This window comes from Amblyomma maculatum, chromosome 4 (genome assembly GCF_055883805.1).
Source record: "Amblyomma maculatum isolate TAMU_Amacu chromosome 4, ASM5588380v1, whole genome shotgun sequence".
In the NCBI taxonomy this organism is placed as follows: Eukaryota; Metazoa; Arthropoda; class Arachnida; order Ixodida; family Ixodidae; genus Amblyomma; species Amblyomma maculatum.
In genome coordinates, this window is record NC_139347.1 from 32,590,334 (window position 1) to 32,609,936 (window position 19,603).

Here is a 19,603-nt window from a genome sequence, read left to right on the forward strand (position 1 = left end):
GCACTTTTCATATTTTTTGGCATTACTGACGCAAGGAGTTAAGTTTTCTGCTCTTCGATCCCATTATAGAGGTCTATGACTGACCCATATGCTGATATTGCTAGCGACCTGGCTTGAGGTTTTCTCTGAGCCAGCCAGGATTACGCCGCTATCAATGGGAATGACGATTTACCGTGGCGTATGATGTCCGTGTAGTTCACTTCGCGTCACATCAGGGTAACCCGTGAATTCAATTTCCTATTAACTTGTTTTCAAACCTTTGCTACATTTAGTAATTTCACTTTCCCTGCTGTTACTCGTAATAAATTGGCGACTCGGCTGAAAACAACCAAACAACCGCGTGTATTTTAGCGTGAAAAAGAGTATAAATTGTAATGTCCGCTCGCTATCACAGTCGGTGAAGTCATTTCTTTGAGGAAGTGCGGGCGTGAGCGGTTTAATTTGCATTCACTCAATTTTTCAGGAAGCCGAAGTGGTTCACATACTCGAAGTAGCCACTAATGCTTTGCACAGACTTGTGCTGGCTGTGGTAGTCGAAATCTTCGTGCGTGCCGCCGAATTTTGCAGGAATACAGTCTGGAGGAAGGTGACCATGGAAAGCTCTTGGGTCGTTCCCCAGGAAGTGAAACTGAAAGAAACCGAGCTTTTGTTTTACATAGCATAAAGGTGGTACTACCAAAAATTTACTGCCTAGGCTACCTATGAAAACTCGTGCATACGTCGGCAAACTTCTCAGCTGTTCGCAGTGTGGCGCAGGATACCTCTTGTGCACAACCTCTCCGCTCCTAACCTATCCTTAGACAGCGCATTTCGAAACAAACCTAGCAAAACGTGCCGTATTCCTCCGTTCTTGCGTACTCCCCATCCTCCTTCTACGACATCTACAACCACATTTGGGTTAGCCATCATTAGCCGAACTATGCCTACTGCAGGGCGAAGGCCTGTCCCATATTCCTTCAGCTAATCCGATCCTATGCAAGCTATCCATGTGACCCTACACACCTCCTAACCTCATCGTTCGATCTAATTTTCTGTCGCCCCTGCTACGCTTCCCTTCCCTTGGAATCCAATTTATTACCGTTAGCCACCATCGCCATCCTCTCTTCGCATTACATGTTCTGCTGATGCCCATCTTTTCTACCTAATTGCGAATATAATGTGATTAACTCGACTTATTTCAATGACCTACTCTGCACGCTTCCTATCTTTTAATGTCACACCTACCATTTTCCGTTCCATTACTCTCTGCATTGTCTTCAACTTAAGAAGAACCCTCTTCGTTAGCCTCATTTGTTGCCCATAGGTAATTATATGTAAGATGCAACATTTTTATACCTTCCTTATAAAAGATATCGATAAGCTGCTAGTCATAATCTGCGAATGTAGTAGCCCAAGCGCGCTCCGTATTAATCTTATCCTCCTGGTATTTCCGTTTCGTGGCCCGGATCTGCAGCTGTACCTGACCCAATAGACATGTACTCCTAACACTTGCAGTGTTTCGCAACCTATTGTAGGCTGCTGCTCCTTTCCAAGGACTTGAATACTACCTAAGTTTTCTGCATATTACCTTTTAGGCCTACATTTCTGCTTTTTCTGTCTAGGTCATCAATCATTCTTGCATAGTTATACTTAGCAAGGCAATGTTATCAATGAATTGCAGATCACTGCAGGTATGCTCCACTAACCCTTATGCCTTACTGCTCCCATGCCAAGTCTCTGAATACTTCCTCTAAGCAAGCGGTGAATGTACTGGGGAGATCTTGTTCCCTTGCCGAACACCTTTATTTATAGGAATTTTATTGCTTTCTTTGTGGAGACCTATTTGCAGCCACTATATTCCAGTAAGTTTCACACATGACTAATCTACGCCATGATTTCGCGAAGCCTACACGACCGGTGATGTTTCGAGTGAGTCAAACGTTTTCTCGTAATCAGTGCATGCTATGTGTAGGGGCTGGTTTTATTCCCAGGATTTTTGTATCACATGGTTGGTAGTACTAGGCACAATATCCTTTCCTAAAACCTCATTGATATTTTGATTTATTGAATTCCAGATTGTATTGGTTCTATAAGCAATTACCTTAGTAAACACCTTGTACGTGACGAATGGCTAACTGACTGGTCTGTATTTTGTAAGTCCCGAGCGCCCGCTTTCTAATGGATTAAAGTTATCTTAATGTTATTCCAAGATTCCGCTATCCGATGTCATGAGGCATTGCGTATATAGGGGGCCAAGTTTTCTTTCACGATATCCCCATCGTCCAACAAATCATTAGTTATCTTATCATCCCCAGCTGTTTTCCCCCTTTTACTGGCTTCTAAAGCTTTCTTAACGTCGCTGTTGTTTGCTGGCGGAACAACTGATTGTTCTTTACTACCCCCAGTCTCATTATAGTTCTCACTGCATCGGCTACATTATAGTAGAGTATAGAACTCCTCCGCTACTTTGACTATCTTGTCCATATTTGTGATGACGTTGCCGGCCGCATACATCTGATTTTCACTTATGCCTAATCCTCTTCATCATTTCAGGCTTTCGCCGTTCTTTAGAGCGTGCTCGATTTTCTCCATATTATACTTCCGCATGTCGGAAACTTCACGCCTATTGATTAGGTTTGACAACTCTGCCAGGTCTATCCTGTCTGTTGTGTTACAGGCTTTTATACCTGAGCGTTTTTTTATCAAGTATTTCGTGTGCTTAGAGTGTTTACCGGTGTACTGTGTAACTAACCTGCCACCATTGGGCAGGTGGGCGGATGGACCGACGGACGGACGGATGAAGAGAGAGCGAGAGAAGGAAGGGAAGTTAACCAAAAACGTCTCCGGTTAACTACCCTGTGCTGGGGAGGAGTGATTAGGAGACTAAAAAGGTCAGAGAAATGGAGGTGTCCCTAGTAATAAGAGAGAAATAACGATTTACCCTAGGTTTATGTTACGTTTGAGAGCTGATCGCATGACAACAATATGGAGCTTTCCTGGCCCCACTAAATAGATTTGTAATACTACGAGATGGTTTCTTGCTATAATAAGAAACATATCCTAGCATTTCAAGGACCTGCGAACTTTAGTAACGTCGTGACGGCCTCATTTTGAGGCTGAGACTAAACTTATTTGGCAGTACACTACTGCATGTGCGCGTATATACTGTATGATGAACCAGTATTAATTCAAAACCAGTCACTTGAAAATTCTGACCGACATATTTTTCATCCACTAAGCATATTGCATTCTTCTCTGGGTATAGCGTAGAGAATATATTTACCCTCTGTAAGAGTTTGGCCTTCATGAATGGCTTGAGAGCATTGAACAAAAGTTTGTATATAGGAGGGTGATTGATCACGTAGACGGCTTTGAGCCGCACTGGATAGCAGTCCTGCAAAAGAAAACATGAAAGGTGCAGTTATGCACTAAGATCAAGAAAACAAAAAAATTCAAGCATGCATAGTAGAATTTGTTTCTTAAAGGTCACTTTCTGGCATGCATGTATAGCGTTCTGTAGAAGGATTATCGCCTAAATTGTGTGGATTTCTTTTTAATCAGCCTTTGCAAAGTTGCTGTTTTATTATGTTTCAGGCGCATTACTCTAGAACGGACTGCTACGCTTTCCAGACGTCGCACACAGCTGTTACTCCTTCAACGAGTAAGTTATTTACTATCATATCTGCTGACCGTCAGTAATATTTAAAAACAACAAACATAAATAAAGGATTAGTGCAGACTCAGATGACCCCATTTGAAGCTAAATTTCAGAATATTAAGTACGTCTTTATCCTTAACCAGTAACTACGCTCTGGTGTTTTCGTCGTGCGTGCAGGCTGCAAGCCACGCTATTTGCAGGCATGGAGGAGGTACAGAAGAAAAAGAGATACCTGGTAGCTTGATGTCGCGTGAACGTGACAATTTCTGACATTAAAGCCACTTTCGTGAAACCTGCTAAACAGATGTCTCACACCGTATGAAAATTCGAATTGAAGTGAATAGCTAAACACGTAGATTAGAAGTTCTCGTGCCTCTTATAAGGCCTGTTTCTGAGCCGCCCACTGGTAATATCTAAACACGGGCTTTCTGAAAAATAAATATGGTTTATGTAGCATGCTCCTTACGGGCTAACTCGACATTTTGCGAATGCCGTTATCTAGAGGATTGATTAACTAAATTGTAATGGTTAGTAATGGAACTATTTCACTTAGGCGCCTGGTTTCATTGCCATTATAGCCCCTTCACAGATACGTGCCTGGCTGCGATGTATTCGCAACTTCTTACTTTCTGCTGCGGTCTGTAACGATGAAAAGGGACTACAAAGTCAGCCGTAAAACTAAGCCGTGGCTTTCTACTTTACTCGAATATCATTAAAGTCGATCGCCCGGAGGACGTAAGCAAACCTGAGCACACTGCCGGTGTATGTTCCGGACATGATTTCCGGGCTTCAAACTTCTGGCAAAACTTGCAGCTATCATGGCAATTGCGTTCGAACCTCTCGGTGCGCAACCTCGGGTTTTGCCTCGCTGGGACTGAATAACCTTTAAGGGCTGTCCCAGGTCAAAGGGGGACTTACACAAAACAATAAAAATAAGTAAATCGTCTCCACTCCAGGGCTCACACCATCATCGTTTCAAGCCCTAGCCGAACGCGCAAACCACTACACCCCGAAGATGTTTTGTTTTGTTTTCATACACGGTATTTATTGCACGAGGTATACGTGCAGTAAGAGCTATGTATACAAGCTATTTAAAAAGCAAACAGATGATTGCTTCACTGCACAAGCTGGACTCGAAACACAACATAACTAAAAGGGCGGCAAGGATAGACACCGCATCAACAGTGATAGCAAGTACGGGGGAAGTCATCTCAACGCTACACCGTTTAAGGCCCCGGTTGGCGTTGTGAGCTAAAAATCACGAGCATTGCGCTGGTGCTGGCTTGCTACTGACATGGCCGAGCACTGACTGCACGCAGGGTTGCCTGGCTTTACATTTTGCTGGAGCTGCCAAATCGGGTCTCTTCTTTCATGGAAGGGAGATATCAGAATTAGCCTGCCAGGACCCTTGCATTCACGTTACCCCTAACCCACGCAAGTACTTTTATACGGCTTGTTTAAAGCGAGGCTATTTATATGGGCTGGTAGCCTATCGCTATAGCGTCATGTCCTTAAAGACGGACGTGTGTCCCCCTTAATGTGTTCCTCATAAACATCCTTTAGTTCGAACATCATACGGCTAAAATGAATTCTAAGCGGAACAGGGTTATTGTTACGGTGCAAACACGCGGTTTCACAGACTGTGGAGTCCAGTCAGAAACATCACATCAAAGGTTCGTAATCAGCATGAGTGAGCTCAAAGTACCGTACAGTGTAGGAACTTAGAATAAGGTATTTCTTCCATGCTGTTTGTAACAAGTCTCCGATCAAAATCGCATCTTTGCAGGTAATGAAGCAGCGTTCGAGTTTGCTGCCCTGAAGAGTGGATTGGCACAAGGGTTTACAAATGGCCATCAACAATTATACGAGATTAACAGCTGCTGCAGAAAAAGTTGGACAGCATTAAATAAAGTACAGTCAACCTTCGCTCGTTCTAAAAGAGAAAACAATACGTTTTTTGCGGGCTCGTATGTGAAAGTATACCGTTTCGTTCTCTTGTCATTGTATGGCGGTGGTTGGACTGGGAGGCAATGATCGTTCACAATTTAAACCACAGGGCTCACTGTGGAATTTTAATGCATCGTTTATGAAAGATCAAGAATTTTAAAATCGTGTGCGTTTGAAACTGGAACCGTGGTTTTCTGGCAACGGGCCTCTTTGCCACTTGCGAACTTCTTAAGCAGAAAGTCCACGCGATAGCTTTTGAAACTGGTTCAATTAGATCATTTCGTACGAAATGTCATGAACAAAAATTTCGCAAAAACTTAAACAATCACCTAGGTTATGTACGGATGAAATAGCTTCTGCCAAGACTGAATTGCAAAGTCATTTTTTGGAACAATACATGGCTGCCTGAGTCCGTTCTCTCGATAAAAGTGCTTTGCATTGTGAGAAGTCAACACGACAAGCACTGCATCATGGGCGCCGTCATTAGAATGCAAAGCTGATTCTTGTGGTGAGGTCGAATGGCACGCTATATAGTCATCAGTGCAAGGGAAGTAATGTCTTTATTTGTGAATTATTACACCGAGATGTTTAGTGCTACTCCTTATTTAAGTAATTCGGACGTCCTGACGAGCTTCAGATCTCCGAGAATGCTTTTATTTGAAGATGATTGCGCTTCTACTAGCGGTTGTTTCACGAGGTAGGAAGTGAAGCTATATATCAATTAGTTGCCTATCACAAACACGCCTGGTCCTGATAAGATTTCGTGTGAATTCTATAAGACACTTAAATCCCTTCTCACCCGTGTCCGGCTACTGGTTCTCATTCGCCTCCCTATACCGCAGTATCTCACAAAAAGCCACACCGTCTCAATTCCAAGGAATAATGATGAAATATAGCGCTATGTTGAAGGCCCATCATGTTAGGAAGTGTGGATTACAAAATTTTCGATGAAGCTTTATAAAATCGCATACAATTCGCAATGTCAGTTCTTGTGCGCATTCACAAGACGTGCAGTTTCAGAGGCCGCTACATTCAGAGCAATGTACACATTGCCCGTGCAATTCTCCGGTATTGCCCTGCACTAATGATCAACTTACTTTCCTACATGTCGACCTTGCGAAGGCGTCTGACCGTGTTCGCCACTAATTCTTGTTTAATCCAAGCCGATTTCCCGAGTACGTGTTCATAATTATCCTTGTCTAGCGCAGGGACCTCCAGAGGACGTTGAGAGAAAGGACCACTGCGGCATTGGGGAGAGGGAGCAAAACTTCAAAGGCGGCAGCACTGACGTATACTTCACATCATCGTCATATTATTTTAAGAACAATAAAGTTTAATCAAAGTCAAATCGTGTACAACACTGCTAAATAATGCAAAACCATGCTTACCGCAGCTTTCGCTCGCATAACTATTTTACATGAGCAACGAAGCGCAACTGAAAGCGTTCGTAAAACAAATAGAATGTGCATATCGTTATCACAGCTGCACACAAATATTTCAGTAGCTGTGGGAAGCAATTAATAGCCGCATGTTATGCGGTTGAAGAAGGCAAGCTGCGATCACTGAGAGTAGCCAATAAATCTCGAACCGTACCACATTCAAAAATTTGTCTGGAGAGAGAGAGGCAAACAACGCTCAGAGCGAGAAGGGAAGAACGCTGAGCTCCCATCTGGCTAATTGGCTGGAATTCGCACACGGTGAAGGGCAAAAGCGACGTATAGATGAAAGAAGCAGAACAGCTAGTGTACACAAATTGTAAACACAAGAAGCATCGCCTCATATTTTTCCTACCATAACCAATAGCAGCGAGAAATGTCGGCAGAAGACAGGTGTTCAATTATTATGACTACGTCTCTGCAAAACTATAATCTCTATAAATTTCAACAAAAACTCTACGAAATGTCCCCAAAGGCTTTATAGAGAGGCGCTGTCTTGCCTGCATAAGTTGAGCCACCTTCCTGAGGAGAAACGGTGTCAGGTAGGCAAGATGGTATAGGGACAGACCCTTCAAATCGAACACTCCCACGGCGCCACGTATCTGCGCCTCTTCATCCAGCAAGGTCCACTCCGCCAGGATTAGAACCATCTTCACAAGTTCCGCCATCGAGCAGATGTCCGGGCTCCATGCTCCTGAAGCAAAGAAAAATGGGGTTCCATCGTAAGAGTCGTCGTCGTCATCATCATTATGGTCATTATCAGAGCAGGTAGGGTGCGTCGTCTAGAAGACAAACTCCTCCCCAGCTTATTTTCAATTAAGCCCAAAAACGTTTAGGGCCACCGCCTAAACGGTTTGAATTGGTGAGAAACTGCGCCGAACGAAACACACCACAAGAAAGAAGACGAGACACCAGTTCAATTTTCACCAATTGAAGTATGCACCAACTAGCCCAAGTAGCGGTTTTAACGCCTAAACAGTGTAGCCGCTCTACCGGCATAACTATACTCGAATGCTAGCAGATCAGATGATATTGCTAGCAAATCGAGCAACGAATCGAAGTGGCCGTGGTGTTCAAAAATTCAAGGGAACCCACCAATGAGGAATAGATGGAAATAATTATCCAGCAGCAATTAAAACAACTTATCTCGATACGTTACCTGTAAACACAGCCGAAGCCTACTGTCGAGCATGAAGCGTAACGAGATGGCACTAATCCAGAGGCATAACATGCAGCGGATGGAACCCTCGCTTATGGGTAATGTTTCGCACGAAGCAGAACCAACGAGCACGCGGCTCGTTACCTCTCCCAATTTCCTCTCTCTCCGCTTCGGCTCCCCTGTACCTGTAAATCGACGCTCGGTCGGTATTATCAAACAGCCGGAAGGCTGGGCGCAAGAAAATGTGCACAGAGCTCCTAAACATCTCTAAAACGTACCATATCGCTGCCAACGTCATGATGGCTTAGCTGAACAAGCTATTCGGCGGCAATCCGTATGATGTGGCACTCTTCAGAAAAATTAAAAGGTGGATTTTATGACACTCCCATTTAGATTGCAAAAATTGCACACGTTGGCTCTGTTCATCTGAGGTGATCTGGATAAGAGATTGGATGACTGTGGGTAATTATTTTGATTTTATTTGCGTGAGTTCTAGCCCGTGGCAGGGATAATTATTTGATAAACATGTACCCGGAATTTCCCGGTACATTGCAGCTGACTGTGTAAGCCCCAGAAAGCTTTAACAAGGATCCCCTGGGAGTTCACATAAGGTGAGAAGGTTGAGTGCGGCCTGCGCCTTTGCAGCTGAGTGTGTTAGCCTGGATTATGCCTTTTTTTGTTGCATTGATATCATCGGTAGGATGAGGAATTAGTTTATTATTCTTCTGGCATTTCTATTGCCAATGTAAAAAGAAAAATTAAGTCACATATCACAAAATAGCCGTGGGAGACGCCCCAGTATAGCAATGAATTAGAGAATGTACGAGTAATTCACCTTCGTCGCGCGTTACTAATACTTCACTTAAAGGCATGATGCCATGCCACGAAAAGAATTCATAGCTAAGGCAAATTTATAGACCCTCTTGCACGTAAGTACGCCTGTCGCATGTGAAATGGCCAGACACGCTTCCTAGGAATCCTGTAGCTCAATAACCACAACGGAAAGACAAATCATTTTTGTTCAGTCGCCGGCTAGCTTCAGGTAGTGATGAGGTTATGCAAGCACGAGATGTAATCCATGTCAACGTCGCGGAATTTTTTGCTTCGTTAAATATAAGAAGCCAAAGAAGCAGCACACAGAAGTTCGGTTTTGACTGGTTGATTTTAGAAAACATAGCGCAAAAAGATCAAGGACGGCACACATGTAGCCTCTGTCCCGTCTATATACACATTTGTGTCGTCATTGTAATTCTTGCCTTGCTTTCTAAGACCAGTTCGCCCATAATTCTGGATTCCTACTTCAGGGCTGATCGATGAAAGCAAGTCTCACCGATTTTTGCCAGGCCGACTGCTCTTCCGTAAGGGTCCCTGTGCTTGGAGACCATGACGAGATGGTTGTTGAGAATGGCAGTTTCGTAGCACGGGTTTGACGGCGTGAAGTTCTCGAAAAATTCTGGTGAGGTCTGTCTGATTCGGAAGTACTTCTGTATGGCCTTGAAGGTCAGCTCCACATCGTACTTTCGACAGCGTAGAAACTTAACCAGGAACTTCTCGTCTGTCGGGAAATCCAAAGAAGCGTTGGCTGCAAATCAGGTACAACAGAGAGAATTAGATAGGCTGAACACACAACTAAAGGTTCTCTTTTCTTTTTCTTTTTTTTTTCAAAAATATACGAAACTGTCAAATGGTTATCTTCCGCATTCCATCAAACACTCACGACCACGTTCAGAATTACTCAGCATGGTGCCCCACTGAGGCAAAACAGGTGAAGAATAAATTTCTGCAAACTCTTTACCTCGGCTAGCGATGGCTCGCACACCTGGTTCTTCGTGCTATGCGAAGAACTGCAGACGGATGAATGAAGCAGCAAAAGAGTATTGCATTTCAGAAGCAAATAGTAGCTCCCGATAATACACCAGTGCCGCTCTAATGGGAGATAAACATTCCGTCAATGACAGCGTTGTTAAAATATGCACCGTCGCCATCGTTTGTAGAGACTCTTGGTTTTGAAATGCAGTTACACAATCATGGGACCCGTTCATTATGTTGAAATTCCCTCACAGTGCGGAAAACTATGGGTTTGTAGAATGACTTTAGGTAGAAAAGGTGAGAGTGCGCAGTAGCAATACACATGGAGGGGAAACTACACGTAAATAAAGCGTGTCTAAATAAATGTACTTTCTCTCGGCTTCATCTCTCAGGATACAAGCTATCATAACCTTATGCACCTTTAAGATTCGCAGTAACATGTTTTACTGTGTAATACCCAATATCGGCAAACATCAGCCCTCTCGTTGTGCCCTCCCCTTCCAACGGCGCTGTTTCTTGTTTTGTTTCTTATGCTTCTTTAAAAGCCGATGGCGCAGTACCGCAAATTGAGTGTCAGGCATTTCACTTCATCATGAGACGCCGTATTTCTAAACACTGCTTTAAAGTTTAAGGGTAGCCTCAACACATATATTGATAGGCGTGGAAAAAAAATAATACGCAACTTATTCTGCTACCGTATCGCATTATCTGCCCAGCGAACAGAAACAAAGTGCGTCCAACACTGGAGAAGAACGCGATACTGACGAGGTGTGATCACAAAACAGAAAACGCACTAATAAATCCAGCGATCTTTTAAAAGCTAAATAAGAAGTTAAACAAAAATACTTTATTTTTGGTTTATGTTTCGAGATGTTGCTTTTACATCCTTCTCCTGGCTCCTTATAGCATCGTGGATTAACTACACTTGTGTTTATGTATCTGTGCGTCTCAATTTTGATGCCCGAACTTCTCTCTCTCTCTCTCCCTCTCTGTGCGTGCGTGCGTGCGTGCGTGCGTGCGTGCGTGCGTGCGTGCGTGCGTGCGTGCGTGCGCGCGCGCGCGCCGGCGAAGCACTAACCGGTAAAAATTTTGTAAACCATTCGCTGCCTACCAGCTTGCACCCTGCACAATCCTGCATGCACAAAGGGCATATACACCAGAGGATAATGAGCGTGTTATTAAATTCACAACGCTTCCTGCAATAACTGCTCCAACTGAGGCCACGGTAATGGCACTGTTCGAAATCAGTTTTCTCAGCAACGAATTGCCGAAAGGCCGCCAAATTTGTTGGAACCCATCGAGTGGAAAGGCAAATTTGCTGAAGTTTTTTTCTAATTCGTGATTACAAAAAAAAAAAAAAAAAAAAAAAGACTCCACGACTGCCCTTTAAGTGGCCAGCTGGAGCTGACAAACCTGACTCACCTTTGATAAGCTCCCGCAAATGCGACAAGCACCTCTCCTTGTTTTCCGCCGTCTCTCCGAGCTCTGTTCTTGCCACATGCTCCAAATCTGGCAGCGGTGCACCCGTGGTCTCCTCAAAGTTCGTCATGACGTGTGCTGTTGGAACTGCGTCGTACAAGCGAAGCCGTTATCAAGGGGATGTCACGAACAAGAAAACAAAGAAAAAATGGTAACAAACATGACCTAAATGTCGATATCATTTTTGTGAGGTTTCCGTTTCCTATCTATCGATGTGTAGCACTCCTCGCGCCGCGTTCTTATCGCAAGCCACGGCACAGCGCTGGACAAAGAAGAGGATGGCACTATAGGCGCCTCAGCGCGAGCAACGCAATAATAAAAAAAAAAAGCAATTCGAACCCGAACGCTGTCGAAGCTGGTTATTCCTCGTCTTAGTTCCAGCATATTTAGCGACCCGGCATCGACCACGCAAACCTGCCCTCCTACATGGATTCCGCCGGCTCTTCCACCCCTCCTACAGCCGGCGAACCGCACCAGGACGCTCGGCATAACGGCGCTTCGTCGGCCGCGTTTCAACCAATCAACCTGCCACCATTTTGGCCTAACAGCCCTCGTGCCTGGCTACTCCAGTCTGAGGAGCATTTCCACATGCGGCGTATCACCAGCCAGGAGACCAAGTTTCTCCATCTCGTGTCCTTCCTGCCTACTGACGTCACAGTGGAATTAGCAGACATTATCGCCTCGCTGGACATGGCCCGAACTTTTGGCACGTTGCAGGCGGCTCTTGTTAACAGCAAATCAGCGTCTGACCGCAGCCGGCTCCAGCAGCTCCTCAGCGGTACAGAACTCGATGATTGCCGTCCTTCGCAGTTCCTCCGTCGCATGCGACAGCTACTTGGAGACTCCCCGTCAGGGCCGGACAATTTGGTACGTTAGTTGTTTCTCCAGCGACTCCCCCAGAACATGGTCCTCGTCCTAGCGGCTGCGGGTGATGTCACTCTGGACAAGCTCGCCGAAATCACGGACCGTGTGGCGGATTACTCATGGCAAGCCAGCGTCAGCGCCGTGACCGCTCCGCCTTGCACTACTACAACGGCCTCCCAGCTTGTAAGCATAAAAGAGCGAGTGGATGCTTTTTCCAGGCGGCTTGATGACCTCGCGCCCCTGCCAATTCATTCTCCGCCGAGGTTCCAGTCCCACCGCCACTCCCAGACGCCGCCGCCCTTTGGAAGCGCGGCAAGACTCCTGCTGGTACCACCGTATTTTCGGCAGCTCTGCCCGCAAGTGCACCCACCCGGGCTCCTGGTCGGGAGACGCTGCGACCTGCCACTAAGGCGACAAGTGGTATTGGTGGATGGACATTCCGCCTATTTTATGTTTCGGACAAGATCGCTGGCGCTCGTTTCCTCGTTGACACGGGAGCACAGATCAGTTAGGGTGGCTAATCAGTGCAATATAAGCAGCTTAGGCAGATCGCCGTCGCAACGAACCGACATCCCCGCTCCAAGCCATAAACAACTCTCTCTTACACTTCTCTCGGAATGCGCCGTACGTTTTGCTGGATTTTCATCATCGCCGATGTCTCGCAAGCTGTTCACGGCGCTGATTCCCTCAGCTTATTCAACCTCACTGTCGATATGCAGGTCCATCGCCTGATCGATCTCAGCGCGAAACTCTCCGTCAACGGCGTACTGTCCACTTCTTCGACGACAGGTCTTAGAGCTAGTCCCTGCTTCGCCGTACGGGAAAGTTCTTGCCGATTTTCCCAACATCACGAAGCCGCACACCAGAGAGTCACCGGTGAAACACTGGATCACCCGCCACATCGTGACTTCTGTACCACCTGTGTTTGCTCGCGCCCTCGCCGCCTGTCTGAAGAACGCCGCCTCGCTGTCGCTCGCCGTGAGTTTCAACACATGCTTGAACTCGGCATTGTGCGCCCTTGCTGCAACCAGGCATCGCCACTCCACATGGTGCTAAAGAAAGGTCCGGGCGATTGGAGGCCAAGTGAATATTACCGTGTCCTCAATGCTCACACCTGACCAGACCGCTATCCACTTCCTCACATATAGGACTTCTTATCTAATTTGGCTGGTTACACGATATTCTCTAAGATTGACTTAGTGAATGCTTACCATCAAATCCCCGTGGAGCCCGCTGATATTCCGAAGACGACTATTACCATAACAATTCGGCCTTTATGGGTATGTGTTTTTTCAACTCACAAAGATGCTACTTGTAACCTTCCTCCAGTTTCCTAAACATGGATTCAACATTGAAGAACCACAGCTACGTGTTGCAATGGAACTGCCGTGGTTTCGTCAACAAAGCAGGCGAGATCCGTACACATTGGTAAACTTTCTGCGTGGGCATTACTTTTACAAGAAACAAATGCTCTTTCCCCGCTTCCTGGCTTCATTGCCTATTCTTGTCCGAGCATTCCAGACGTCGATGCAGTGCTACGTCCAAGATACCTGGCAAAGCGGTCATATATATAGCCGATTGTTACACCCAAACTGAGGTTTCACTGGCATCATGGTGCAACAAACTCGTGTCTCGTGCTACATACGTCCGCACAGTGGTGGAGCACCTAAAATACAGCTGGGATGAATTGCGCACCTTCGTTACAAATACCCGGGATGTCCTATTTTGGTTGGAGGTGACTTTAATGTTCCGCATCAAACTTGGAGTTGTCCCTCTTCTACTGCGCGGGGAAGTGTAGTGTTGCATGCATTTACTGTAGCGCCCCTCTCGCCCCGCTCTTATCGCAAGCCACGGCACGGCGCTGGAGAAAAAAGGAGAGGTTGGCACTATGCGCCTAAGCTGGAGCAGCACAACAAAAACAGTTCAACCCGAACACTGTCGGAGTTGGTAGTCCTCGTCTTAGTTCCGACAGCTGCTTTCAGTTCTCAGTCTTCTAGCCTTACTATACCTCTCGTACACTTACACTCTCTCCATCTACATGACTACCCCCATTTCCTTACGACGTCACACACCATTCGTCGCTAGAAAAGGCTTATGAAGTATGGATTCCTTTATGAGTGACGTACACAGGGAGTGGAACGATTCTATCGCATGGAACGATCTATATGGATTTTGTTTGTTAACGGTCAGTTTGACCGAGAACAGGTTTTATCACTTTCCTTGTGGGGAGAAATGCGCCAAGATGTATCTCGTATGATACGCGCCATCGCGCCCGTTTCCGCAATGTTCCAGGTTGTACTAGTGACCTTGTGCGACTTTATACGGATATTCCTTCACCGGCTTTGAATTGAGCGCAGACGAGAGAAACGGACATTCATAGTTCGACCACTAGCGAGGACGTTTGCTGCTATCGCCGCCGCCGAGTTGCTTTGTTCTCTTGCAGGCGCAAGACAGTCCAATAGAGGGTTGGTTTCAGGGCTACTACACCTGTCTTTTCTATTGTGCCTGCTGCATTTTCACCAGCGTGTGACAATAGAAACAAGATTTCCACAAACAACATGGTTATCAAATCCCAAAATTTTAGAACTCTACCTTCGTCTTCGTGACAGCTTCTCGTTCAGAAGCACGTTCCATTGGCATCTGTTGGCAAAACAGCAGATTAACGCAGTCTTTTGTGCCGCTATTTCGTTGTAGCCTTAGCGTCCACATAATTAAATTGAGTACTGCCGATATGAAATGTGGTTAGACTTGCATCAGTAGTATTAGTTATGCTTCCAGTGGGGGGAGCAAACATTCCTGTACTTTTTGTTTCTTTATTGGTCTTTCAGCATTGTCAGCCATAAGCTGATTTAAATCGGGTCTAATTTGGCCGATTGCAGAAGTAAAGTTACTAGTGGAAGGATTCAATCAGTAAAAACTCGCACTCTATGAAAGGATGCAAAGCTGCTCTAATTGTTGAAACTGTGCAAGAATTAAAGCACTGTTATGTGGGTTCTAAAATTCCTCAGTTAAATGTGCACGCCTAGAAACACTTATCCTGCAAACTGAATTTACCGAGGCTGCAGATTCCCCACAGAAATCGGTGACACGACGTACGTTTCGACGAGGCATGCGTAATCCCTGCTGGCCTCTGTGTGCCTTTGTACTCGTTATGCAGCTTCAGCGCTGGACTTCGCTGTCACAAGGGAAACGAAGAGTGCAAGAGTCCGTACCTTTGCTCAAGCGATACTTGACGCATCGGACTGGCTTCAAATTCCAGGGCCGCCGCAGCTGACGGCTACGGACAGTTCTTTAGAGGGAAAAACACCACCGTTTTGCCGGCGCAGATGACGGCCTTCACACGTGTGGTTCTTATTTTGAGTGGCGACGGACACTGAGGGTACAGACGCTCCGAAACCGTACATAGCGCCAACTGATAAATTTTACCGCCTTTGGCGCTCATTATCCAGCGCTTCCTTTTGGCGACCACTCAAATTGCTGCACGTGTTTCCATTTTGATCTTTGTAGTGCTTTTCCAGGGTGGCTTGTTTTTCCCAGTTCATTCCGGTCGGCGCAGGTCTTTCACCGTCAGTCAAGGCCGATCGCCCTCCGCATTCACGTCGGGCACCGTCGCACGTGCCTCTCCAGGCGCTTATAAAAGACACAAAGGAAGTTATGCCTCTGCTGAGGTAACTTGTTTGCAATGGAGTTAGACGCCGGGTATTCCACAGCCTTTAACATTGATCATTTACATCTTTCCATCCCTAAGGAGGTTTCTCTATAACGGGGTTAAATATTACACACTTGGGGATTAACCTAAAGTGAGAAGGTGAGGATATCACTTCAGACTGGAAGTTCAGCATGTTTAAGTACAGCAAGCACGGTAGACAGAAAACGTTTGATCAAAGGTGTCACACCACTCTGAAATGAAAGAAAATGGGATATGTAAAAATTAAAAATAAAACATAAAGTCAAGTAAAAAACTAAAAAGTGAAAAAGAAAATCATCCGTGTGTGTGGAACTCTATTGCATCATACCCTTAACAGCGACTCTTCAGTGTCCGCTAATTTGTTTGTTTTGTTATTTACTTATAGCGTGCCCCCATCGACCTTCCGACTGAGGTAAAAATTCGTTTACAGGCAACGTTTGTGAATGTTTCGCAGGTAAGTGAATTCCGTCGCCCGAAGGCCGCACGGGGAGTCCGACGCACACACCACGGGCCATTGAAAGAGACAGCTGTAAAATGCCATTTCTGCTCAAGTTCTGCACATGTGTGACATTTAACCTCGCGCATTCCTTGTTACTTCGTTACTATTTGGTCGTTGTTGTTTTTTTACCTATTTTAACTAGAATTAAAACGCGTGCAACTTGCAGCTACGATGAATGAAAAGTCTGGCTAGTCTATTCGCAAAGCTTAGCTTCATTTCAATTCAGCCAAAACGGGAGACCCATGTGAGTCGCCCAAAAGGGCAGTGCCTCTCCGGTTGGCCTACTCGCTTCGCGGCTTGTAATACGCACTACTGTGGGCATACGCAATGCTCTTATCGGCCACCGGTGACTGCAGCTCCAGCTTGGCGCGATGCTCCAGGTACTGCACGGAAAATTTCCCTAGGAGTGCCCTCACACTGCTCCGTTAAAGCCTATTTAAGATTGATTTCTCTCGTTGCAAAATGTCCATTAGCTGACCGGCAGCGATATCTGTCAAACAGGAAGGATGGGGTGATGAGGCAAAAACCGGTTCCAAGCTACGAACGTTGTTTATGACTGTGTGATTGACGACTAATTCTAACATAAAAATGTTTATTAAAATGAACAACCGCTATTATATCACTGGTTTCTGCAAAGCCAAAATCTTTAAACACCTTTGATAATATCGGCGATCAAGAGGGATGCTCCTTCTTTGCCCCCTCAAACTCCACCGTAGCCACGACAGCGCGTTATCGCACTGAAAATAAGGAAGCGTCACATAAGAAAGCAAAGTACGGCCCCACCGACAGTTCGTCCAAGAGAATCTTCATACCTGCCTTTCTATGAGAGACACAAGAGTTCGTCCGAGAGAATCTTCATACCTACCTTTCTATGAGAGACACAAGAGTTCGTCAGAGAGAATCTTCATATCTGCCTTTCTATGAGACACACAAGAGTTCCTCACGTGAAAGTGTCGGCTTGTAAATCGCGGAACCTTTTGTAAAATTACTACAGCCTGTCAATGATCGTTTTTTTTTTTGTGTGTGTGTGTGTGTGTGTGTGTGTGTGCCATAACTTTTCTTATTCGATTCTGCTGGAGCTAGAAAACTCAATTACCCTGTCTACCGCCTTGAGTTAACATAGAACGGCACCGTCAGTTGCACACGGCTGTGACCGAGGTTGAACGCTTCAGCTCTGAAGGTGCACCAGCCTTCGTCCCACAGGTTATCACACTTTCAGATGCGCAATAATAAATATAGTCGGATAAAGGTCAAGAAAAACGCGGCATCCATCTATCAATGGACCCCTGTCAAACAATAGCTGCCGAGCTATACCATCACATCACTTCCGAACATCCTACACCTACGAGTAGCCCTTGGAACGTGGTTTCTTCGAGTGAGTCCATGCTATCAAATAAATGCTCCGTGAGTTCCAGCAGAAATACATACCTTTACTTAACTCGATCGATAGTCGTTTGCTCATCAGAGTACAACAGGTAAAATTAGGAATTCGTATGGTGAATTTCAGCACTGTCGAGTTTTCACGAAACCGCTTCGTTGTTCTGCGCTTCACTGCACCTCTTTTCCGCCATGAAGCCCTACGAGGTGACACCGTTGGTGACACCGACGGACGGACGCGACAACCGGAGGCGGCCGTTTTGGTAAAAGTCCGCGAGCCCGTGAGCGCGGAAGAGCACGTTTTTCTGTTTGTTTTTCCTTTTCCCCTTGTGCGCCACGACGTCACACATTTGGAGAACTGCGACTGGCTGGAGGGAGAGGGGGAGGGGGGAAGGGGGGGAGGGGTCCTTTGAAGGCTGTTTGCCGCTTTTTTGCTTCACCTGTATCCGACTAGAGGCTGCTCTTTCAGAGCTTGTTACAGCTGCATGGAAATATCCCAGCTTTGCAAGAGTTGCATTCACATTTGCATTCATGTGTTGCTGTGAGTGCGGAAGTACAAAATGAGATTTCGAGAAGCCGCATGACAGATAAGTTAACAATTTTGGCCCGTTTATCAATGGCTTCATCGTGACAGCTTCCCCTTAAGAAGCCACACTTTTAAGTGTCAACAAAAGTCGAACGAAACTCAATTCTGCAGCGCATCGGTTACATAAACGATGTAAGCAGAGGCTATACGGGAAGAGAGCAGAATTTAGAAGTTGCGCTAATGCTCTTTTCTACAAAATAGAATACTTTAAAAGTATCTATATTTGCTAACTTGCCATAATGGCGGTTTGAATCCAAATCTAAACCAAATTCACTTAGCAAAGAACTGTAAAAGCCACTGCGTATACAGAGCTATGCAACCTCGTTTTGTATCAAGTGACCCAACACTGAGCATACTGCAATAATTTCGAACTAGTGCAAGTGACTTTGTGTACTTCACAAAATAATATATTTAGATATGTGCGCCTATAAACACTCATCCTGTAAAATGACTATACCTGAAGTGACAGAATCCGGATATATAAATACATGATACGTCTTACGTACATTTCCAAGTAGCATCCGTAATTCCTAGTGACGTCTGTATTTCTCTTCGGCGTGCTCTATCCGCGATGGACTTCGCGGTCACAACAGAAGCGAAACATATGCGTCTCTGTATCGCTGCTCGAATGATACTCAACTCAGCGCTGGTGCTTGCAGCGGTTCAGAAATCCCGTGGCCGTCGCGGAACTGACTTGCGAAGGGCGGCATTGTGAACGTGAGAGGGAGAAACCTGAACGTTTTCCGGTACACGCGACGGCCCTGAGGAGCGAGGATCTTATTTGGTGTGGAGGACACAGCGTAAGAACTATCGAGGCCATGCTATAGCAGCATCCTTTTTAACTGCACCGCATTTGACGCCTTATTCTGCAGCGCTTGCCTTGTGGGGGAGCTTGAACTACTGCACACGCTCCCTGGTTTATCTTCTCGGGTGCTTTTTCCGGATATTTTCTACTCTTCAGTTCATTGCGCTTAGCGCAGATTTGTTATCATTCGTCAAGGTCGATCGCTCGTCGCGCGCAATCGCCCGGGGCGGTGCCACATGTTGCTCTCCGGCCACTTGTGTACAAAGAATACAGACGGAAGAGCCGAAGCGGATGAGTGATACGTTTAGTCATCAACC

The 19,603-nt window shown here is 45.8% G+C and overlaps 1 protein-coding gene across 1 annotated transcript; it reads right to left on the reverse strand.

The window, feature by feature from the left end:
* Positions 1-382: 382 nt before the first annotated feature.
* On the reverse strand, positions 383-19,335 carry LOC146190635 (alpha-tocopherol transfer protein-like). Its single transcript, XM_084599823.1, has 6 exons — positions 18,988-19,335; positions 11,411-11,554; positions 9,510-9,761; positions 7,521-7,714; positions 3,263-3,373; positions 383-628 (listed from the first exon to the last, which is right to left on the reverse strand). The coding sequence occupies exons 2-6, from the start codon at positions 11,535-11,537 to the stop codon at positions 452-454; spliced, it is 861 nt and encodes a 286-aa protein (XP_084455949.1). The 5' UTR covers positions 11,538-11,554; positions 18,988-19,335; the 3' UTR covers positions 383-451.
* Positions 19,336-19,603: the final 268 nt, after the last annotated feature.

What these genes read in the sequence shown, in the direction of transcription:
- LOC146190635 (XM_084599823.1), bottom strand. Translation starts at nt 11,537, where the DNA reads ATGACGAACTTTGAGGAGACCACGGGTGCACCGCTGCCAGATTTGGAG. An exon ending in AGGTGGCTCAACTTATGCAG is followed by an intron (nt 3,374 to 7,520) that starts GCAAGACAGCGC and finishes TTTCTTTTGCAG; the next exon opens with GACTGCTATCCAGTGCGGCT. An exon ending in AGGCCAAACTCTTACAGAGG is followed by an intron (nt 629 to 3,262) that starts GTAAATATATTC and finishes GGTTTCTTTCAG; the next exon opens with TTTCACTTCCTGGGGAACGA.